The 19,692-nt window shown below is 38.1% G+C and overlaps 1 protein-coding gene across 5 annotated transcripts in view; it reads left to right on the forward strand.

Moving 5' to 3' along the window:
- LOC135216235 (laminin subunit alpha lam-3-like) overlaps positions 1 to 19,692 on the forward strand; it is a 567,145-nt gene that overhangs the window by 473,059 nt on the left and 74,394 nt on the right. For all 5 annotated transcript variants that reach the window (XR_010314834.1, XM_064251389.1, XM_064251390.1 and 2 more), the window contains 6 exons: positions 5,288 to 5,426; positions 6,590 to 6,761; positions 7,291 to 7,444; positions 11,206 to 11,338; positions 13,794 to 13,920; positions 15,889 to 16,029. Coding sequence is in view for 4 of the 5 variants with exons in the window: in XM_064251389.1 (XP_064107459.1) it covers positions 5,288 to 5,426; positions 6,590 to 6,761; positions 7,291 to 7,444; positions 11,206 to 11,338; positions 13,794 to 13,920; positions 15,889 to 16,029 (866 nt within the window). In the remaining variant the exon portion in view is untranslated. The remainder of the gene's footprint in view (positions 1 to 5,287; positions 5,427 to 6,589; positions 6,762 to 7,290; positions 7,445 to 11,205; positions 11,339 to 13,793; positions 13,921 to 15,888; positions 16,030 to 19,692) is intronic.

Here is a 19,692-nt window from a genome sequence, read left to right on the forward strand (position 1 = left end):
ACAGTTCAGGATACGTCTAAGCTGCCGCCATTTGAGAATAACCCATGGCGACAAGCATTACATGCCCCATTCTCAGATGGGAAGTCGACGATCGAAGGGTGCGGAACCTGCCTGGTGGAGGACTTTGAGTTCTTCATGGAGAGTCTCCAATTCCCATTCCCTGGACTCGTCAGGCTAGCGGAACATGCGCTAGTCAGAGTATATAAGATCCCAAAGGAGACAGTGATCTTCCCAAGGGACCAAGCTCAAGCTGTATGGGTTCGCACCCTTTCTGAATGGTGATGCGTTAACACCAAACTGACGCCCCATAAAGGTAGCTTCACTATGTTTGTGACCCCAGAAAGAGTTCCATCACCCCATACAACCAAAGTGGCGGAACTAACCATGCAAGCTGCGGCGGAGGATAAACCCTTACCAGCTCTAAAGGAGATAGAGGCTAACTCTCTACTCTTCCCCGCAGATGTAGAGTTCTGGGATGACGCTCCGGCTACGTTTACGGCAGGTAAACTCGACCCGGATTGCGCCCCCCACCCTGTTGGCAGAAAAGCTACCTAGGATTCTGGACCACTTGGTCAAAGAGGAATTCGAGGCAAGAACCAGATTAGGAAGGTCGATCAACTCAGTCACTGCGGCGGATTTGGTCGCGTCATCCTACACTGAAGAACAGTTGTTCTGGGTCCTCATGAAAGCCCTGTTGCAGACTTTCCAAATGGACCTGTACGATTTCATTATGGCGAGACGAGCCTGCAGAAAGTACATCCTGACGGGTGCCTCTATAAAGCACGAGCCTAACAGACTCGTAAATTCCCTAATATGGGGAGAAAATCTGTTCCCGAAAGACGAAATTAAAACAACGTCTTTCATGAGGCAGCCAGAGCTAACCAGAGTCTTCGGGTCTGTTGGGGACTTCCTTTCAAAAGGGAAGTTTGATGGCCCAGGACCCCAATCCAGACCTAGGAAGAGGCCAAGGAAGTTCCATCCCTACCGGACCTCTCATCCTCAGGCGATAGTGCAAGTGGTTCCGGTCTTTCAGGTCAGTAAGCCTTCGACATCTAAGGCTCAACTGCAGCAGTAGCTTGTTCTGGTACCAACTACACCGGCTCAGCAGCCTTCAGCCTCAACAGCCATAGTAACCTCCCCAGCCTTCAACCCCTCCTATGAGTCACGAGGCACATTTCGCGGCTACAATAGGCATGCCGGAAGTAGCAGAGCCAGAGGTGGCACCTGGCTATGTGGCGGGTCAAGAGGTAGAGGCTTCTGAGGAGGCAGAAGAAGCAGACCTGCAGCCAACCAGTGAGAGCCCGCAGGTGGGAGGGAGATTATATCTCTTCCGGGACCATTGGACCCTCAGTCCATGGGCCCACAGTATATTCTCCAAAGGTCTAGGGTGGAAATGGGAGAAAGGGCCCCCTCCACCAATCAGTTTTCACCAGACTCTGACAACGGACCTTCTAGACTATGCCAAAGATCTCCTCCAATAGAAGGCTATAAAGGAACTAAAATGCCTAAAGTTTCAAGGACGTCTGTTCAGTGTCCCAAAAAAGGACTCAAACAAAAGAAGAGTGATTCTGGACTGTTCCCGTCTCAACTATTACATTTAATGCGACAGATTCCGCATATTGACCGTCTCACAGGTGCGGACCTTACTTCCCCATGGGGCCATCACCACCTCTATAGATCTTATAGATGCTTACTATCATGTTCCGATAGCAAGGAACTTCTCTCCGCACCTAGGCTTCAAACTAGGAAAACAAGCTTACTCATTCAATCATGCCGTTCGGGCTCAACATTGCGCCCAGGTTATTCACCAAATTAGGAGAGACGATAGTTCAAGAGCTATAAACTCAAGGGATAATGTTAGTAGCCTATCTAGACGACTGGCTCATTTGGGCAGCCAGCGACGAAGAGTGTCTCAAGGCAACAGCGTAGGTGAAAAAATTCTTGGAATTTCTGGTTTCCAGATAAACAAGGAAAAATCTTGGCTAGTTCCGGCTTCCCGGTTTCAATGGTTGGGAATCCAATGGGACCTAAACAAGCACAAACTATCCCTCCCATACAAGAAGGTCAGAGAGATAGCGAAGGCTACGAGACAGTTCCTCAAGAACAAAAAAGGCTTCTCGGCGTACCCAAGAGAGAATCCTAGGTTCTCTACAGTTTGCATCGGTAACAGATCTCCTATTGAAAGCCAGACTGAAGGATATCAATTGAGTCTGGAGAAAGAGAGCCAATGTCAAACTAAGGGATAAGATCTCTATAATTCCATCTATTTTAACAAAAAGGGTCCGTCCATGGACGGTACGCCGGAACCTGGCCAAATCAGTACCACTACAATTCCCTCCGCCATCTCTAACTATCCACACGGATGCATCTCGGAGCGGTTGGTGAGGCTATTCACAACACAAGAAAGTCCAGGGAACGTGGTTGGAGATATTCTGCCAGTTCCACATCAACATTCTAGAAGCGATGGCCATTTTCTTGACTCTAAAATGCCTGGCTCCAGCCAGAAACACTCATATAAGATTAGTCTCGGACAGCTTAGTAGTAGTCCACTCCATAAACAGAGGAGGCTCCAGGTCAAGCAAAATAATTCACGGGGACAGGTAGCATTGGTGGCACCCAGCTGGCTAAAGAGCAACTGGTTTTCGCCTCTTCTAGAACTGAATCTCCGGTCCAAACGGATCCCCCGTCCAGAACTGACACAGGTAGTACAAACTCAGACTGTGTCAGCTTCCTCAAGAATTCTGAGTGCCCTAACTTTATGGACTTCAGGAAGTTGGCGGCCCAAAAGGACGATAGTATTGATCCACTAAACATCTTATTCATAGGTTCAGATAAAAGAGAATCAACGCTCAGGCAGTATGATTCAGCAGTGAGGATCTTGGCCATTTTTTAAAAAAATTCAGATGCTCACAATATCACTACAAATCTGGCAATTTCGTTCTTTAGAACTATTGAGAAAGGCCTAGCCGCTAGTACCATTACTACGATCAAATCGGCCTTAAGGAAGATTTTTCAGCTTGGCTTTAATATTAACTTGTCAGATTCATACTTCTCCTCGATTCCAAGAGCATGTGCCCGTCTGAACTCTCGGCTCTCTCTAGAAATCCAGATTATGTTGAATTCCTCCCGTCGGTTGAAGTATTACTATCCCCAGATCGGGAGTTCTTGGCTAAGAATGAGGACCCACAAAAACAGATGGGCTCCATGGAAAATTATTCCTCTGACACAAGACGCATCATTGTGTCCAGTCATTACCCTTACATCCTATCTGGCCAGGACTTCCGAAAAATCTTCAGGCCCGCTTTCTATTAAAGAGAAAGGTGGTACAATTTCTCTTAAAGGCATTAGACAACAAATACTCTACTATATTAAACAGGCCAACCCGGATTCAGTCCCACACGTCCATGACATCCGGGCAGTGGCTACCTCCATTAACTATTTTCACAATATGAATTTTGAAGACCTGAAGAAATATACGGGTTGGAAATCTCCAGCAGTATTTAAACACCTCTATCTAAAGAACTTAGAGGCCCTTAAATTCTCAACAGTGGCTGCAGGGAGCATAGTCTCCCCTGAATGACCGAGTCTTATCAACTCCTTTCCTTAGCCCTTTTTTGTCAGTCCCTTTCCCTTAAATACTCTCTCCTTCCTACCTGCCTCGCTCGTATTCCCTGCCAACCCTCTCTCTTCCAAGCCGGGCTGGTTTGTTGCCATCCCGTCACTGGAACTTGTACATAGCATTGAGACCTTATTGGTATCACTAACATGTCTGTACATAATCTATTGTATATTGCTTCAGATACCATTCTGTTATATTATTTTTATTACTAGTTTTAAGCTCTAGTTTAAGTCCTAATTAGAATTAGTAAGTAAGTTCTCCGCCCTATTACGGTGCATTAAATTTATTCTTAAGTGAAACTTAGGTTTCATTGTCCCTTTTATATACTTGTTGGTATCTGTTAAGCTTGGATGGCAATTCCCCGATACTTTTTCACCGGCAGACACAGGTCGAACCCAGAAAGGGGATTTTGACAAAGGAAAAATCTATTTCTGGGGGAAGACCTGTGTCGCCCAGTGAACTCATCCCTTCTTCTATTCTCACTCTTAGCCAGTCCAAGCTTGGGTGTCTATTCCAGGAATGAAGATGGCGGGCATGTAGTAGTAGTAGTAGCGAGTGCGAGCAGAAGGTTAGAGGAGTAACCGTTGTAACGGCTCTCGCCGTGGGATGGATTTTGAAAGGAATCCGCTAATTGGCAAAAAGACCTGTTGGTAGTGGCTTTCACTCGCCCTAGTGCTATACCGACGCCCTTGGGGTGATCGAGCTGAGGGTAGTAACCTCAGCATACCATGCTAGCTTTTTTCTCTGGTATATTTATGATCTATTTATACTTAGAAAAGTGAGCTACAGGGACTTTTCACCGGGCGACACAAGTCTTCCCCCAGAAATAGATTTTTCCTTTGTCAAAATGCCTTTTCTGCTCAAAATTACTGTTTCTTTCATTCCCCAAAATATTTGCATACACTTATAACCTGTATGATTGTTGCAGCTGTCAAAGAACACCTGATTACAGCAGTAGGTTTTTACGTATTGTGAAAAGAAAATATCTGAAATAGATCTTTCATATTTCCTCGACGTGACCAGGAGTAGCAGGTAATGTAGGGATTAGTCTCATCTTTTCATTTCCCTCAGGTTCATCATTGTTTAGACAGCCTTGGTGTAATGAATATATGGTGAACGGATATCAATTATGCAATTTTTTTAAGAGTGACAGTAGTGGACTTTTTGGGTGTAATTTTGCCAGGTAAATCTTTACCAAATATATAACATGGTTATATAGAAGTAAGGACAATTGATCTACACCAAGTTCAGACATAATAGTATAACAACTAGACAGTCTCTTATCAGGTATCTATGACAAATGAAGAGTTCTGGAGGTAGTGGCTTCCTTTATAATAGCTGTTAAACTACAATAAAAGCAATAAACCTTGTCTTTTAGCCCTGGCCACTCTAACTGGCACCCATCTGTCAGCTGTAGACAGAATAAGAAAGTGTATGATAGCAGGCAAAATAGTCCATTTGCACATAGTGTTCTTTTCATAACTAACACTCAAGTTGTAAGTAAAAGCCATTTAGGCAACTGTTAGGAAAAGTGTAAGTTTCTGGAAGTTAGCAGATTAAAACTTCTCTTATTTGTGATCACAATTCAGACATCAAATAAACATTTTCACAACCACAAGCATTTTTATGGTAAATACAAGATAATTTATTTAAAATATACTCATACAGGAGGTGCACCATCAAAAGCAGAGAGCACACTAAGAGCAAAGAAGTTTGCTGGTTGCCTACATACAGTATCCATAGATGGTGAGAATATTGGGCTTTGGAATTTCACTGAATCAGAAGGATGTGGAGCATGCAATGAAGGGTGAGTGGCCTAAATATTTATCCATGAGGACATGTTTCTGCTGTGAAATTATATGACCTTCATGATCGTGTAATAAAAAGATTTAATATGTTGTGCACTAGATATAATAATGTATATTGAAGGGTAGGCAAGATTATACTGTTCTGAATTTTATTTTGTCTTTGGATGCTTTATGAAAACGAATTTACATTACGTACATGTATTATTTCAAGAATATTTTGACCTTGTGGAAAGAGGTTGCTTAAGAAAATAATTTATTTATTTTGGAGTTGAGGGCAGTGATGTCATCTCTTATAGTATATATTTAAAGAGGCTTTGTCAAAAATACAAAGTACAGATTTTTAGAAAAACATTTGATATGTACTAATTTTGCCTTTATATGCCATATTCTTAAAGTATGCAAAGACAAAATTAATGTTAGCAACACTGATTTCCAAAATTGATATTAAAAATATATATATATGTATTTGCTAAATTGTATGCTAAACAACTGATGCCTTTAAAATGGCTAAATTGACATGAAGAAGAAATGGTTACAAGAAATAAATGCTATTAGAATTTTTGAGATGGTGTGGGAAAACAAATGACAGGCTTATGAATTAAAGACCATATTTAGTCTATTTTCTCTCATTCACTTATCCCAACTTTCATTTAAGATAGTGTATTCTTGTTATTTATTAGCTTTTATCTGTAATTCCTCCTCTTATAACATAGTATATGGTTATGAAAAATCTATGGCTTTCACATATTTCCTTTCATATACAGTCAACATCTGGATTTTTTCGTTTTAACAATTGCCTGATCAATTCTTTCATTCATCCTCTGTTTGCCTCCTTGAATATTTTTTTCATCATAATCCTCTGTAGACCCCTGTTGCATTCCTTGCCACAAATCTTCTATAGACTATTGTTGCATTCCTTGCCACATCTACTCAGTACAGTATAGTAGTTACGGTTTTTATGGTTTAAATCAAATTACTACACGTGTTTAGTAAAGGTTTTACCTAGATGTGAGTACAAATTTTGGCAAGGTTTCACGGAAATTAATGCTTTCTGTTGAGATAAATATTGATAATTTAATGGTTAAGTTTTGAGATATGTCTGCATTAGGAATAGATAAGCAAATGAGATATGTGTTTGTTATCAGTATTTTCTCTTACACAGGGAAGAATTAGTTCTACAGCAAGGGGATGAAATAGCAGTTAGCTTCAATGGCAAAGGATACTTTAAAGGTACAAATAGGCTTAGAAGACCAAAAGCATATTATTCTACCGTTCTTGCTTTCAAAACACTTGATGAAGATGCTCTCCTGTTTCTGGCAGTTAATGAGGACAAGGTAAGTGAAATATGTACTTTTTCAACTGCTTACTTAGTCATTTACTGTAACTTATGAAAACATGCATTGTTGTAAGTCTTATTACCTTTAATTTCAATGTTCTGGCTTTATTTGTAATAAAGTGTTATCTTTTGAAAACTGGAATGTCCTTTAATGTCAATGTTGTTATCTTCTTAGAGGTTTGCATAATTAATGTAATGAAAAGCACTGGGGGTTGGGTTATTGTGTTTCTAATGAGTTTTACATATATAAATGTAGAGTGTCAGTCTTAGATATGTTATTTCTCATGTGCATCTTTTAGAAAGTTCTTGAAGCAATTTTATAGCATTAAATAATTTTAGTTTTTCATATGATTATTTATAGCTATATTTTTAATTAACATTTCTAAAATTTTTCTTGGTGCATGATGTGATGAGGGAACAACACTTGGAGTTGTGGGATTTGAGCAAGGACTAGTATTGAATGTTTTTCTTAAAGCCAAAAGATAACTGAAGATTGCAGTACAATACTTCTAACATTTCTTTTTCAGAATCAGTACTTCAGTATTGCTATGGATAATGGCCATGTTGTCTTCACTGTCCAGTTTGATCATCAAACTCGTCTTGTAATGAAGTCAAGTAAAAGGCTAAATAATAATCGAGATATGATTCAGATTCAGGCAGTTGTTCAAAATAAAATGAAAGGTAAGAATTTTGGAAATATTTGTACTAAGTAATATGAGTTTTGGCAATAGCGTTTTACGATAAATTTGAAATAAAAGCCAAATAGGAAATTAAATGAAATTATTGGCTATGTAATATATTCAGCTTAATCTGAATCAAATCCAGGTGAAATTGTCCACATTTCTCCCTTGCCTTGCCATTGGAGTTTTTTGAGTGCAGCCAGTTTCAGTAACAATGAGATGAGTGAAGACTGTTGTGGTTGATGAATGACATAATCTAGGATGAGAGTCTGGGGGAAGCAGTGCCTCTGAATCTGAACACTGATGGGTGTGGAGCGGCTATTTGTACTGGTGTATAAGGTTGATGAGAGTCGGGATGTGCACTGGATGAAGAAGGATTATTTTGAGGATTAGTCTTTGAGACCATAAAAGGGATTTTGACGTAGGAAAAATCTATTTCTGGGCTTGGCCGTGTCGCTCCGTGAAATAAGTCTGTTTAGTGTTATTTCTAGTAAAATATTGCTATAATACCAGAGAACTGCTAAATTGGACATGTCATAACTCTCTGACTCGCTCACCTATAAAAAAAGGTGTCGGTATAAACCTGGGGCGAGTGTTTAAACACTACCACAGCAACCCCTCCAATTAGCCTTTTCCTCATCAAAATCCCCTAAATACGGGGAGCTGACCCATAGGTCACACCCTGCTACCCCGTTGAAGGCGTCTGTGACGTCATACTTTTCGATAGCCACCTTGCGTTGGCACGTTTGTTTTGAGCTGTCTGCTCTTTAATCATATTTTGTGTTTTATCTTATTATGGATCGTTAGTCTGCCTCTTCACCCAAGTTAAGTACTTGTTCCGTTTTTGACAATATTTAGGGAGTGAGTTTGCCTTTCGTTTTGCCTTTATTTAGGATTTTGTTAGGCATCACTTGACCGTAGCGGCAGCGAGTCGCCATTACGGCGTTCCCTTGTATGTATTATATCGGTTTTGCGTGGGCATCCATCCTGCTTTACCGTGTGGTATTTCAGTACATATTTTATTTAGATCTTGGGTGGCAGTTTTAGGTCGATCCTGTTTTTGATTACTTATATTTTCATTACTTTCATTATTTTCATGGTTTTGCACGGGGGCCTTTATTCGAGCACATGACTTTATTACGTGCTGGCAAATCATATTGATTGCAATAATCTTTATAAATCTATAGTGCTCGGATGAGAAAGTCTGTAGGACTGTCCATCAAATGATTGGTATCTGTTAACTCCTTATAGGTGATGTAATCCTTAAACTCCACAAAGATACCAGGAAGAAGCTGGATATTTAACACTTTTCTGCATCCCCTTCCCTTGCCTTTAAACATAGTGGTGTGTGGCTCACTGTGGCATCAATTAGTTCAGCAATTCAGCAGGATTGTTTTCACTTGCCACCTTAAATGATGTTCTAGGGTTTTTCTTGTTTGAAGGTGATACAGAAGCTCTCAACTGAAGATAAACTTATGAAATAATGGATGCTGAGAGACCAAATCCCAATCATTTGTGATGTAATTGATCCCATTCTTAACCTTTAAGTTCTTTCAGTACTTCTTTACTACGATTTTAGAGTTAGTATTGACAGAGTGGACCACCACCTTGTCCACCGCTAATATAATAGTTCACCTTAGAGGTTTGGTTTATTCCTTGGTTAATAGACTTGAGAATATTAGTGTTACAAACCTAGAGCAACATCTCATCCTTTTCTCATTAGTTCTCCACATCTTAGATGATTTGAAGTGTTGTTTCCAATGAGGATGAATTTGTTTCGGAGTTTATTCCATCTGCTGTATTACTCAAGGGTTTATATAATTTAGCAACTGTGTATCTGTAATTAATTGCTGCCTTTATCTGTGCCTTGAAATTGAACTTTCAGACCACTTGAAAGTGCCACCATGTTCATACCCAGTGTAAGCTTTTGGAAGAATGGATGATAAATCAAAATGGAAATGAACTTTTAAAAACATTCTTTGTTAGAGCCATCACAAGGGACCTTAACAGCTTTAAATCTTGTCTTTCTTGATAAATATCCTCTTTTTCGTTTTCAAGATCTGATCAGCATTATATGTTGCTTCAGGATCTATGAGAATACCTTGATAGCTTCCTGATCAGCACAAGTAGCTTCAGTAAGTGTTGTTTAAAAGCAGACATTGGTTCTCTTCTTAAAGCCCTTTCACCAACTATGGTTTACAGCAAAGGTCTATTAGAAAGCTGACCCACCAGCATGACCCTTGAATTGACAATCAAAAATAACTTCTTTATTATCTTCTTGCTGGCAATGCTGACCTTCTTTATTATCTTCTTGCTGGCAATGCTGACCTTCCTGTTCACATCCTGAAACCACATGAAAAGGATCCTCTTCATGTCCTCTTTGATTTCATCATGCATTTATTCTCATGAGGGCCATGAAACAATGGCGTATTTTTTATTTAAAACTGTAGAGACAATTGGGCAAGTTTTTTTGCCTTAATAATACTACATACTGGACTTTTACTTTATTGCTTCACCACACAGTATCCAATTTAGCTTCAGTATCAAGCTCATAAACACTTTGTTTGGCTTACCAACAATACTAAACTGGTGTGAAAACTCTTGAATACAGTCACACAGCTATACATAATCACTTTAACAGTGACATTGAAGTTATTCAGTTTTTAATTCATCAAAGATTTACAACACCTTCAGTTGTAGAAAGGTCTTAAGAAAGGGCCTCATGTATAGGCTACTGGTACAGGTTGTACTAGATGGTGCAGTAAGGTACCTTGACAATGATTACCCTACACTTGAAGACATTACAGATAGTATCCAAGATTAGGTTATGCAATGCAAAAGTCATGCAGATAAATAATGTTCTCAGCTTCTCCCAGAATACAAAAACTGAATAGCAAAATTCTGTGGCTTTTGGAGCTCATATTTTTCAAAAATTCAAGTGATCAGTTGTGAACATAGCCATGAACTTTTTTTGTAAAAAATTATTTTAGTTGCTTATATGGAGCAAGTATCATACAGTGTAAGCAAATCATAATAAAGAATGAGTGTATATAATGCTGAATTTATTTCTTCATAAAATAGCAAAACTTTTTTAGGTGTGCGTTGTAATATACATACATATGTATATTTTTGGTTTACTGATAAATGATACAGTTCATAATGGTAATTTTTTACATATGTCTTTCAGTCTGTGCTCTTATCAGTATATTGCATAAATACTATATTAAACTTGGTCAAATACATCAATCATATTGGATATGGAGATGAGGCTTTTGTTGTGTCTCCTACCTCTTGCAGTTTGCTGTACCCTAAGATGTTGATTGATGTCAATGCCATTAAATGGACTTTTATCTAATGATAGATATTTCTATAACAGTCTTGACATCACTCATTGCCAAGAAAATATATACTCTTGTATTCTTATCAATTTCCGAAAACTTGTTTTTCTTGGGATTTGTATTCATAATTTCGCCATTGCCAACCAGTAACTGGTAGTCTTTTTGTAATGCCATGATTATTTTTTTATTAGAATATTAGTACTTGTATTCTTGTCCTAGAGTAGGTTTTTGCAGTGTTAATTTCTTTTTTCAGAACTCAAAGCCAGATAGATATTATCTAACCTTGTGGATATGCAAAAAAATATTTTCGTTCTAGCAGTGTTTTCTTCCAAGTACTATATAGTTTCAGACTATGTAATGTTATTTGATACCTTCAGACTCTTTACTACTGTATTTTAATACATCATGTGGTTATGTATTATAGGTGGTGCTCGAAGTGGCAGATTAGTTGTTGGAGATCAAGACCAATTGGGAACTGTGAGAGGGGGACCTGATTTAGATTTGTCTGATGTACCCTATTACTTTGGTGGAGTGGACCCAGAATTTGATAAAAACAAGTAAGTTTATGGTTGCCATGAGTTTATATGTATAAAGATATTTCGGGTGTTACAAATAATGTAATATGTAGCCAAGGTAATTAAGTCATCATAGACTATTTTAGTAGATTTTACCTTTCTCTGAAAAACTTGGATAAAAAAATTACATAAACAAGCTGTGTTGATCTAACTTTTATGGATCTAATTATACATATATGCACTTAAAAGTTTCAATATTTCACAGCCATATTCATCAACTCTTAACTCATTTAGCTATGAAATTCAGAGGGATGAAAAAGGAATTTTACATGTAGCATTTCATGCATATACGTAATTTCCCTAGTTATTATAGTGAAATATTACTCCTGTTTTCAGTCTGCTCTTTTTGTACCTATCTGCTTGTGAAATGCTAACAAGATTTGATAAGTCCAAATGGTAGGATAGGTTGAGTGCTCCTAACCTTCAAGTCACTACTTGATCCTAAGTCCAGGTCAAAAGGCTTAATAATTTCCTTGACTGTTTTATATATTTCAAACATCATACAACTCTTTCCATGCAATTTCTATTTACATATTTGTGTACATTACAGTATTATTTGGAGTAGACAGTAAATATCTGAACCCAAATCATGGAAGTTAATCTTGACTATTGAGAGCTTAAGCTATTTAACATCAAACAAAGGTGCATCAGCCATTCAAAAGCAAGATAGGAGCTTCATCTAGATCAGCCCTACTTTAGTATTTATGATTACTAACACAATGCAGTATTTCAGCTAAAAAATCCAGTTGCCACCTTTGGAGCGAGTTGAGCTAGGGATAATTTTTGCATGTCATTTTTTCCCCTGCAGGAAAATCATTATTGTATCGAGCATGTAGGCTACAGTGGTACCTCGACATACGAAATTAATCCGTTCCGAGGCGGCCTTCATAACCTGAGCTTTTTGCATCTTGAACCGCATTTTATATGTAAATTGACTAATTCATTCCAAGCCCTACAAAAACATCCCAGTAAATTTTATAATAAAGCTAAATTGGCCAATAAACAATGAAATACAACAATTTGGACCATTCAATACCTAACTTAATATGTACTACTATGTACTACATAGTACCTGTAGATAAAGTGTATTAGTGTACATGTTATACAAGAAATAGTGTACGTACATACGTACGTATGTAGTAAAATGTGGAACCTTACCTTTCGAGTGAGGCTATCTCTGAAAGTGGCGACAGAGGAGGAGGACAAACGACAGAAAACTTGTTAGTACGTACACTTAACTTTACAAAACACATTAAAAAATGTCAGGAAGCATAGACTAAACTTTACGAAACACATTAATAAAACTGTAACACTTAACTTTACAAAAAACTTAAAATTAAATTTTTTTTCTTTTTTTGATTTTTACTTTTTTTTTTACTTTTTTATACTTTACGTTTTTTACAATATTTCAATTTCTTCACCACTGAATGGATGCCAGTCCATTTATGGAATTGATCAAACCACCCCCGAGAAGCCTTGAAGTCTGGGGTTGCCGTCGATGTCCCTTCTCCTCCGTCGTCTTCGGCCTGGGCAATCAAATCGCCGAAAATAACGCTGGCCTTCTGGCAGATTGCCATTTTGGTTATCGTATCGCCAGCAACTTCTTTGTCCTCAATCCATAGAAGAAGCAGCCTCTCCATTTCATTATGTACATGGCTCCTCTTGTTGGACAAAATAGTTACGCCCTTGGAAGGTGTAGCTGCTTTGATGGCTTCCTTCTGCTTAAGGATGGTACCTATTGTCGACGGATTTTGGCCATATTCCTTAGCGATCACACTCAACTGCATGCCAGCTTCATACTTCTTGATAATCTCCATTTTTGTCAGCATAGAAAGCATCCTCTTCTTTCTGTGAACTTCAGCAACTTTCTTGGGACCCATGACTAGTATACTGTACGTAATTAAGTTACATATGTAGTATACTAATTAAGTTCTCACACAACACAATAAAGTAGTATAACAAAATCACTAACACGAATTTACGTTAACAAACAAAATCATATATGTGAACGAACGAATTCCGCGTGCATACGATAACACTGGTAGGAAGCAATGGCTGAAGAAGAATGCCTTTACGTAGAGCACGTTGGGAGAGATGCTGACCAATAGGAGAGCAGGATCTTATGGTGGTGACTAGCATCAGGAACCAATGGGAGAGCGGGAGGATGGTGGCGAGTCTACTCAGTTGGTGGCGCATGTGTTTTAAAATTGTTATCGGTGGTCCGGGTGAATCTCGGGACTTTACTGCAACAACCTTTCGTAACCTGAACTATTTTCGTATGTAGAGCCAAAAAAATCTTCGTATTTGCTTTCGTAACTTGAATTTTTCGTATGTTGAGACTTTCATATGTCGAGGTACCACTGTATTTGCTTTGATTTGTTGTCATACCTTATGCCATTCAAAGTCTTTGATGCTATGTTTGCATGACTCTTTTCAGATGGGGCTCACAGTTGATGCTGCGCTCACTTCTTGGTTGCATGGGGGGCCTGAGCGTATTAGATGAAGGGAAGAATCCCCTCACTGATGGCCAGTACTATGGCATTGAACAGGCTTGTGCAGATAAGGTATCTGTCTTTTTCCTCATTTATTTTACCAGAAAATTATTGCAAAAGTAATTTTATCCTTTAATAGCTAGAATTACAGATTTTAGTTCCTTAGTCATTTGGTACTCCAGTAACATCGACTGTGATAATTCCCAGTCATTTGAATTAAATTGTCATCCATGACTAACTCTTAGTTGTGATTTTGACCTTTTATTCTTGGTGATTTTCTCATTTCTAGTATGCAGTCATACAATAAAGCACAAGTGTTCAGCTTTAAAATAGTGCAATACCTGCATTATATAGTGGAAAATCAATGCAATGGGAGCATTAAAAGAAAAATGTTAGTATCCTTAAAAGCAATAATATGTATAGCCTTGTTATTTCTCTTAATCCCGTTTTATGACCTCTTCTGGATATTCAAAAGAATTATAACTTATTGTAAGATGCATACTTAATAAGCTGAATTAGTTTTTGTATACTTAATAATCTGATTTAGTTTTTTAAGCTAAATGTTGTCAAAGTGCATTGCAGTATCATTGCTGTTGGGAGGAGATTTATAAAAAGAATTGTATAGTACAAACTTTAGTAATACGTAATATACTTTAGTAAATGTTATTAGAATATAAACCACCTAAATTTTATTTACAAATAGAATTTGCCTTATTTGATTACTGGCATCTAATGTTATTTCTGTGGGCATTTTCATGATTACTCTATAGACTTTAGTATTTGTTAAGTATTCAACAAAAAAAGTTACCCTGTGCATATTTCAATGGTAGTCAGATTTATGTGGAAACTGTTATTGCATATAAAGTACATTTACTACCAATTATGATTAGCTAAATTTACAACATTGCAGTACAGTGTACGTACTCTATTAGATAAATATGTACTTCACCATTGATGTATGATTTTCATAATAACATATTGTATCTGTAGAATTTGCATTGTTTAATTAGATCTATTTTGTATATGACAATGCCACTGAGAATTTCAGAATGACACTCATCATTCAAAGCATTGCCTCAATCCTAAATAAATCTAGAGACCTAAAACTTGACTCTTGGTCATCTGTGAGAAAGGCTTTTCTTACAAAGTTGTCAGATACCTCCAGTCCAACAGGGTCATGAAGGGCAAAAGTGTAACCATTTCCCCTACTCTTCCCAGTGGAATTGATCTTACAGACCTTCCAATACTAGCTTTTTATTCCATGTCCCCAACAAGGACATTACAGGCTTTGCCTTCTTAATGGGATCTTTCTTGGGATTGAGCTTCCAGTGTCTCAAGGCTTTTTAGTAGGGGAAATTCCTTGTTTGCTGTAAATTCATTATATATTTCCACCTAATATTTAAATTCAAAAAGACATTTCTTAATACAGTAATAAGGAAGGTCTGCATTTCATAGGAATGTACATGGTATTACCAGCCTTAGAAATGTTGTTCATGGTAATATGTTGGTGAAACTTTAAGCAAATGATATTAGGAAAGGAAAGTAAAAATTTTAAAACTATAAAAATAGAAGAATATTAGCAAAGCAAAAGAAAAGTGTAATGTACTAGTTGTATGTTATGAAATATGAGACCCTCAACTTAGGATCTGATAATGCTTAAAGGTTTCCACTGCCATGATAATTATGAATGGGCTGTTATAGGGTGGGTTTAGTGAGAGAACTGAGTAAAAGTAGGGACTATGATGAAAACTTGTTTCACTAAAAGTAGACATTCCATCATATTACCTGCTTCTGTAGTCAGTGGACATAGATGAATAAGTATTTGCTATATATTCCTAATGTTTCACTTAAAAAAGAGGTGTTTTTACTTTGCAGTAGTAAAGAGAAAGGTCAGCATTGTATCTGAAGATTTTTTCATATGCCAGCTCATATTTTGTCTTTAATTGTTGTTCTTAAGGTCAAGTAATTGATATTTTTTAAGAGATTTCGTCACAAAAATGACAGGGTAGATGCTGGATGTAATTCTCTATTCCTTTTCAGCCACTGAATGATGTAGGTTTCCTGGGACAAGGCTTTGTTGAGCTTCCATCTCGTGTACTTAAACGTGAATCCAACTTTGGATTCACTTTTCAGACCATGGAAGCAGATGCACTATTAATGTTGTCTACATTTATTGGTCAGGTGAGTTGTTTGATGAGTGCTGTAGGTTTCATTGATACAAGAAATATTATGAAGGCATGAGAAAAACAAAGAATCATGGATATTGGACAGGTTTTTTTGTTTGTTTGATTGTTCAACTTTTACCACCACAACCCATCAATCATATGATGCCCATATTTGCAATATGGATTGTCCCCAGACATAAACACTGTTCTTTTGTCTTTCAGGTAGAAGTAGAGCAATTGTTCTTAAATGCTCCATGTTGACTCATCAGTAAATAAAATTATTTTTTATATTTTGTGCTTCTATAGTGCATTTTTGCTAAAAAAAATTTAGTATTATTGGTACACAAGCAACAGAAGAGTTCTCTGTGATTAATACTAAGAAGTAAGTCCTCTACTCTGCCTCAAGTTTGATGTATGTGACTCTCTGACATGAAATTAACAGGAGTTGAACCTTGACAAGCTCCTAGAAGACCTTGAAAAGAAAAGCAAATGATAATTCTTCATAATAGAGAGTAATAATAATGATTAATTTATAATTTGTTATTGTTAAATGATTTTTAGAAATTCAGAAAAGATAATTTGTTTCCAGCAATCACGTTCTCTACTGTATTGAATAGTATTTTAATAAAAAGTAAAATTAATATTTTCAATAAAGTTTCACAGTAACTAAAAAGGGATTTTGACGAAGGAAAAATTATTTCTGGGGGAAGACCTGTGTCGCCCGGTGAAAAATCCCTGTAGCTCATTTTTCAAGTATAAATACTTCTAGATATACCAGAGAAAAAGCTAGCATGTTATGCTGAAGTTACCAGCCTCAGCGCGATCACCCCGAGGGGTGTCGGTATAAGTAAAGGGGCATTGTGGAAACCACAATACACAGGGCCTTCGCCACTTAGAAGATTCCTTCCCAAAATCCCCTTCCGTGGTGGGAGCCGCTACAACGAAACCCACCAACAACTCCTCTCGCCACTACTACTAATACCCCACGAGCTCTTCTCATTCCTGGAATAGTCCTTTTAGCTTAGATTGACCAGGGTAGGGAATGTAAAAATTAAAGGGTTGGGTTCACCTGGCGACACAGGTCTTCCCCCAGAAATAGATTTTTCCTTCGTCAAATTCCTTTTTTGGGATCGACCTGTGTCGGCCGGTGAAAACATAACAGAGAATTATATCCAAGCTTAACAGATATGTTTGCAAAAGGGGGGTTAATAAAGGGATTTTGACGTAAGGAAAAATCTATTTCTGGGCGATTGGTTCGTGTCGCCCAGCGAAATATCCCTTTAATCTATTATTTCTAAGGTAAATGCACTAACACATACCAGAGAATAAATAAAATAAAGAAAAGGTCAGTATAACTGACTCGCTCACCCTCCAACGAGGGCGTCGGTATGAACACTAGGGCGAGTGAGACCACTACCACGAACCTCTTACCAATAGAAATCTCCCACTACAAAACCCCCACAAGAGGGAGCCGACCCCACAGAGTGGGCAGCAACTACTACTACTCCATCCCATGCTGCCGACTGCTGCGCCTCTGGTGGCCATCCTGAAGTTAGCAGACAATCTTGAGCGCAGGGATGGGTAGGGTGGGATTGCGCTGGGCGACACGAAACCAATCGCCAGAAATAGATTTTTCCTTACGTCAAAATCCCTTTCTGGGCTCAGTTCGTGTCGCTGCGCAAAATCGTACTAGAGAATTAGCACAAGATTGTAAAGAAAATAAATAAATAAGGTCTCAATAAAACTTAAAATAAAATAAAGAAATATAATTGCTAAGAAATATACATATACACAATTATACAAGTTAGAAAATATTCCTTAAAATAACAAAGTTAACATATATGTACAGGGCTTACATGGAATATATGTTGATCTTAACATTTGTGTATAGTTAATATGTACAAAGTAAATAAAGCAATTATAATAATAAACTGAATTTGAACAAACTTAGAAAATAATATAATAAACAAATGTATATGACTTAGGTATTAACAAAACCCGTAACCATTGCAAATGTAGATGTGTCACCTAGCATAAAAATAAGGGGACCACATCATAGAGATCAGAATATACAAACAATTGTGGGTGACCCTAGCAAAAAAATAAGGGACACCCACTGTACCATCACAAGAGCAGCTAAGACTCAAGGTAGACGTAGATGAACATGGTAGGTATAGACAAACTGTTGAATGAGATAGGTAGAAAGGAGAACTGGATCTTCAACTTAAGATTAAGCAGAGTCGGGGGAAACTATGTTACCCGCCGCAACTGCTGAAAATTTCAGAGCTTCCAAGGACTTTTAAGTAATGACGCTTAAATACTGTCGGCGATTTCCATCCAGTATACTTTTTTAAATCATCAAAATTCATGTGTTGGAAATAGTTAATTGAGGTGGCAACTGCCCTGACATCATGAGCTTTAGGGAAGGAATCAGGGTTGGCTTGCTTAATAAAGTACAGGATCTGTTGCCTGATACCTTTAATAGATAAAGTACACCTTTTTCTCTCTTAAAGAGAGGACCCGACGAGGATGAGGATGTCCTGGACAGAAAGGCTCGTAAGGTCGATACTGGACAAAGAGAAACATCTTGTGGAAGGGGTATAACCTTCCACGGTTCCCACCTCATCAAAGGATCCTCATTCTTTGCTAAAAAGCTACGTTCCGGAGAAAGTAGAACTTCCCCTGTGGGAAGAAATTCTATATGATTCGGATCTCTGGATAACGCCGACAGTTCTGAAATTCTAGCTCCTGAAGCCAAGCTTAATAAAAATAGAGTTTTTCTTAAGAGCATTATAAATGAACATGTCGTATTGTCTGTTTCTGAAGCCAGCTTTAGAACATCATTCAAAGAACATGACACTACGTGACGTAGGCCTCACTGAAGGTCTAAGTCTAGCACAAGCCTTGGGAATAGACGAGAAGTAAGTCTGTCAAGTCTATGTTGAACCCGAGTTGAAAAATCTTCTTCAAGGCTGACTTGTTTGTCGTAATAGTGCTAGCTGCTAAGCCTTTTTCAAATAAAGATCTGAAAAAGGATATAGCTGAATTGATTGTCATGATTCTAATATCTGATTCTCTCAGGAAGGTTGCCAACTTTTTGACTGCAGCATCATACTGTCTCAAAGTTGAATCTCTTTTATCAGATTCCAAGAAAAGAATATTTCGTGGATCAATATCTGCATCTTTTTTAGCCGCAAACTTCATGAAGTCCATAAAGTTAGGGTTTTGAGAATTCCTGAGGAAGCGAACACAGTCTTCGTTTGTACTGACTGGGAGAGCCTGGGATTGGGAATTCGAAGAGGACGAAGACCCAGTTCCAGAATCAGAGGGTACCAATTGCTCTTTGGCCAGTCTGGGGCTACGTAGAAGCTACTTGACCCTTGAACGTCCTGAGTTTGTTCAGTACCTTCAGGAGAAGATTCACTGGAGGAAAGACATAAATCTTCTCCCAGTTGTTCCAATCTATGGACAGTCCGTGGCATAGGCCAGAGGGGGTCCAGGTTGGGGGCCACATAACATGGGAGTTTGTGGTTCGCTTGCGATGCGAATAGATCTACTTGTAGACCTGGAACCCTCCGGAGAATCCATTGGAACGAACTGTTGTCCAGTGACCATTCCGACTCCAGAGGAACTGAGCGGGATAGAGCATCTGCTATGACGTTTCTCACTCCAGCTATAT

The sequence above is a fragment of the Macrobrachium nipponense genome, chromosome 6, assembly GCF_015104395.2.
Source record: "Macrobrachium nipponense isolate FS-2020 chromosome 6, ASM1510439v2, whole genome shotgun sequence".
Classification (NCBI taxonomy): Eukaryota; Metazoa; Arthropoda; class Malacostraca; order Decapoda; family Palaemonidae; genus Macrobrachium; species Macrobrachium nipponense.